At 47.4% G+C, this 3,613-nt stretch overlaps 1 protein-coding gene across 2 annotated transcripts in view; it reads left to right on the top strand.

The window, feature by feature from the left end:
- The window catches only part of LOC128896688 (muscle LIM protein Mlp84B-like), a 22,968-nt gene that overhangs the window by 17,815 nt on the left and 1,540 nt on the right, over nt 1-3,613 (top strand). The window contains exons 6-8 of one of the 2 annotated variants that reach the window (XM_054160094.1): nt 241-325; nt 2,130-2,426; nt 3,043-3,363. In XM_054160094.1, coding sequence (XP_054016069.1) covers nt 241-325; nt 2,130-2,426; nt 3,043-3,363 — 703 coding nt within the window. Of the gene's footprint in view, nt 1-240; nt 326-425; nt 514-2,129; nt 2,427-3,042; nt 3,364-3,613 lie in introns of those variants that run through there. The other variant, XM_054160095.1, reaches the window with a different exon arrangement.

The raw sequence follows: 3,613 nt of genomic DNA, 5'->3' as shown, positions 1-3,613 counted from the left end.
CTTTTCAACCTACTGGGGGCGCTGGTGGCGCAATTAGTTCCTTCAGCCGCCATTTGCAATTTTCAAAAGTTGTCAAGGTCTCGTAAAAGTGAACCTCAACTCCGAAAGAAAAATTCTGTACTTGGCTCGCAAGACTTCCGTAACGAATCGAAAGAAATATCGAACGTCGTGTTCCCGTGCGTTACGTCCGCGAAAAGTAAAAAATGGTGCCCAGATACCTTTAACCGGTGTTCTCTGCAGTATGCTACGGAAAGAGATTCGGACCGAAGGGTTATGGCTACGGCCAGGGCGGTGGCGCCCTACAAAGCGACTGCTACGCCAATGGGTGGGTTTTCAGTGGTGGGACTGAGACGGGAACACACCAGAGATATCCCGGCTCTGCTACTACACTCTTACTATATATGATACGCTTGTCTGCTTAACAGCTTGCTATCCGAAGAAATTCGGTCCGCGAGGTATTGGCCACGCTGGGGTTATGTGGATCGGGCTGCAGTGCGATATTGAGGACGAGGGGTACGCGCACCCCCCCTACCCCCACCCATAGTTATTCCAGTATTGTCACAGAGTGGTCTTAGGGGGCCTGAACTCATCTCAAAATGAAAAATCCTGTCGAAAAATCCTGACGGCACCGTATTAATTTACCTTCGTGAAAAATTTCGTGAATTAATTATTAATTCAGAGCTTGGAACGTGGAACGCGCAGACTTACGGGCTACTGTGTACGCTGCGCATGTGCAGTGACACCGCGCCGCGTAGGTGGCGCCATTGGTTCCCTCTGAACCCCCCACCCCCTTTCCAAGCCCAATATTCGGATCTTCTCCGACGATTCTCTTTATATCTCCGTCGATAATCGAGTTTCGTCTCTGTAAGAGTACTCTGTGGTTTCGCCAACTCTCTCTCTCTGTGTGTGTGTTGTGTATGTGTGTGTATGTATGTGCTAGTTTATCCGACTAATTCCCCTAATGAATTATTACGTACGACCTAAAGGATTGTTATTGAAAAAAATGTAACGTCTAAATAAAGTCACGATGGACCAAGACGGACGTCGATCCTCCGTTTAATATTCTAGCTGGAGAGTGAAAGAACGAGTGCATGTGTCTTCACGTACGGATACACGTGTACAATTGTACATACATACACATGAATCGACGCTTTAACGCTTCGCGCTGTGTTACTCACCTCCAGTTTCTACCTTGGAGCCATTTTTGCAAGCTATAGTGTGAATAACACCTTTATACTCCTGGTGCGATAAAACCAACCCCCTGGTTACACGAGGTTGATTATACCGGAGTCAACAGAGGTGGAGTATTTTTTAATCGATAATAAATTTTGGAAAATATGACGGGATTGACTTGTAGATAATTGTCACAAAAATGGTGGAGATTAGAATCCTTGAAAGAGGTGGTTCGGGAGGTGATTTGAAACAACTTTTTCCTTAGCGAAAATCTTGTCCGAAGCTTCGTTGAGGAGATATTAACAGAAAACCCCGGACCAATCGGAGCGCGAGTAGGCCGGCGCGCCCGCGGTAGGCGTAGACCACGCGCTAGGCGTCCGCCTCCGCCGGCCTACTCGCGCTCCGATTGGTCCGGGGTTTTCTGTTAATATCTCCTCAACGAAGCTTCGGACAAGATTTTCGCTAAGGAAAAAGTTGTTTCAAATCACCTCCCGAATCACCCTTTTCAAAGTGTTACAAAATTTTTGGGACACCCTGTATATTATTCCCATGGTTGATCGCCACCTGTTCCCAATTGGCGGGTAATTTAAAAATTCACCAGGAACAACTCATGAATCATTCACGTCCGGAATAATCAACCCCGTCTATAAACCTTCAAGGTCGTTATGGAATGAATTGTTCGTCGTTTTCATTAAGAACCCTCCTTGTGACTGCCAAGTAGTATCGATCGACTCCTCGTTTGCATGGGATTCGCCCCTTTTTGAATTTACAAATACTCGGACACGTCGAGTCGCACGAACAAACCAGAAAGCATCGCAATAAAAAATTTGAGAAATTTGAAAATCGGTCAAAGGAAATCGAAACGTTTATCTTATTCGTGCCACTCGGGATTCGAAGGGGTTTGTTTGTTCGAGGAGAAAAGTCGAGATGGGTTAACGGCGGATTAATTTCTAAAGCGATGCTGCTCCTCGCACCACCGTGGTCGACACCGCCGCGATCAAGGCGCCACCTGGCAAGGGTTGCCCCCGTTGCGGTGGCGTTGTCTTCGCGGCCGAACAGGTCCTCGCCAAGGGCCGCGAGTGGCACAGGAAGTGCTACAAGTGTCGCGACTGCACCAAAACCTTGGACTCCATCATCGCGTGCGACGGACCCGACAAAGATGTTTATTGCAAAACTTGCTATGGGAAGAAATGGGGACCGCACGGATACGGATTCGCCTGTGGATCAGGATTCCTTCAGACCGATGGCCTAACGTGAGTTTCTTACAAGTTGGTCGTTAACATTATGTGCAACTGTACCTAATAGACAGTATTTTTGTACCGTTATACGCATCCACCCTGTAGGCGCCATTTTGATAACACCATACGTACCAACCTAATAAAGTACCATTCTGGTACTATTGTATGCATACACCCTGTAGGCGCCATTTTGATAACACCACACGTACCAACCTAATAAAGTACCATTCTGGTACTATTGTATGCATCCACCCTGTAGGCGCCATTTTGATAACACCATACGTACCAACCTAATAAAGTACCATTCCGGTACTATTGTATGCATACACCCTGTAGGCGCCATTTTGATAACACCACACGTACCAACTTAATAAAGTACCATTCCGGTACTATTGTATGCATCCACCCTGTAGGCGCCATTTTGATAACACCACACGTACCAACCTAATAAAGTACCATTCCGGTACTATTGTATGCATCCACCCTGTAGGCGCCATTTTGATAACACCATACGTACCAACCTAATAAAGTACCATTCCGGTAGCATTATATACACACCGATCATACATACCTCTAATAAAATCGACGTGCATTTGACGCAAAAAGGGTCTAACGTGCGGTTTGTTTTCAGGGAAGAAGAAATTTCGGCCAGTCGGCCATTTTACAATCCCGACACGACCTCTATCAAGGCTCCAGCTGGCCAGGGTTGTCCCCGGTGCGGCGGCATGGTGTTCGCCGCTGAACAACAGCTCGCCAAAGGCACCATGTGGCACAAGAAGTGCTTCAACTGCGCCGAGTGCCATCGACCGTTGGATTCCATGCTAGCCTGCGACGGACCCGACAAGGAGATCCACTGCCGATCATGCTACAGTAAGCTCTTCGGACCCAAAGGATTCGGATTCGGACACACCCCGACTCTCGTCTCGACGAATGGGGATCAGGCTCCCTCATAGTAAGTTTTAAATAGTGTATCGCCCCTTCTCATCGGGAACGAGTCGTAAATTGATCCTACTCAGGTCACTTATGAACTCTTTCTAGGGCCTGGCGGATTCTAGTGCCCTGGGAGGGTCACAGTTGACCTTCCATAATCTTACAATCCGTTATTGATGAAATTACGTCTCTAGAATCTTGGGAACTCCCTATTCCTTAACGAATCACCGGCTTCCACCTCTTTCCGGCGAGAAGGATTCATCCATTGACCT

This window comes from Hylaeus anthracinus, unplaced genomic scaffold (genome assembly GCF_026225885.1).
Source record: "Hylaeus anthracinus isolate JK02 unplaced genomic scaffold, UHH_iyHylAnth1.0_haploid 11978, whole genome shotgun sequence".
Lineage (NCBI taxonomy): Eukaryota > Metazoa > Arthropoda > Insecta > Hymenoptera > Colletidae > Hylaeus > Hylaeus anthracinus.
This window is presented reverse-complemented; position numbering and strand designations above follow the sequence as displayed.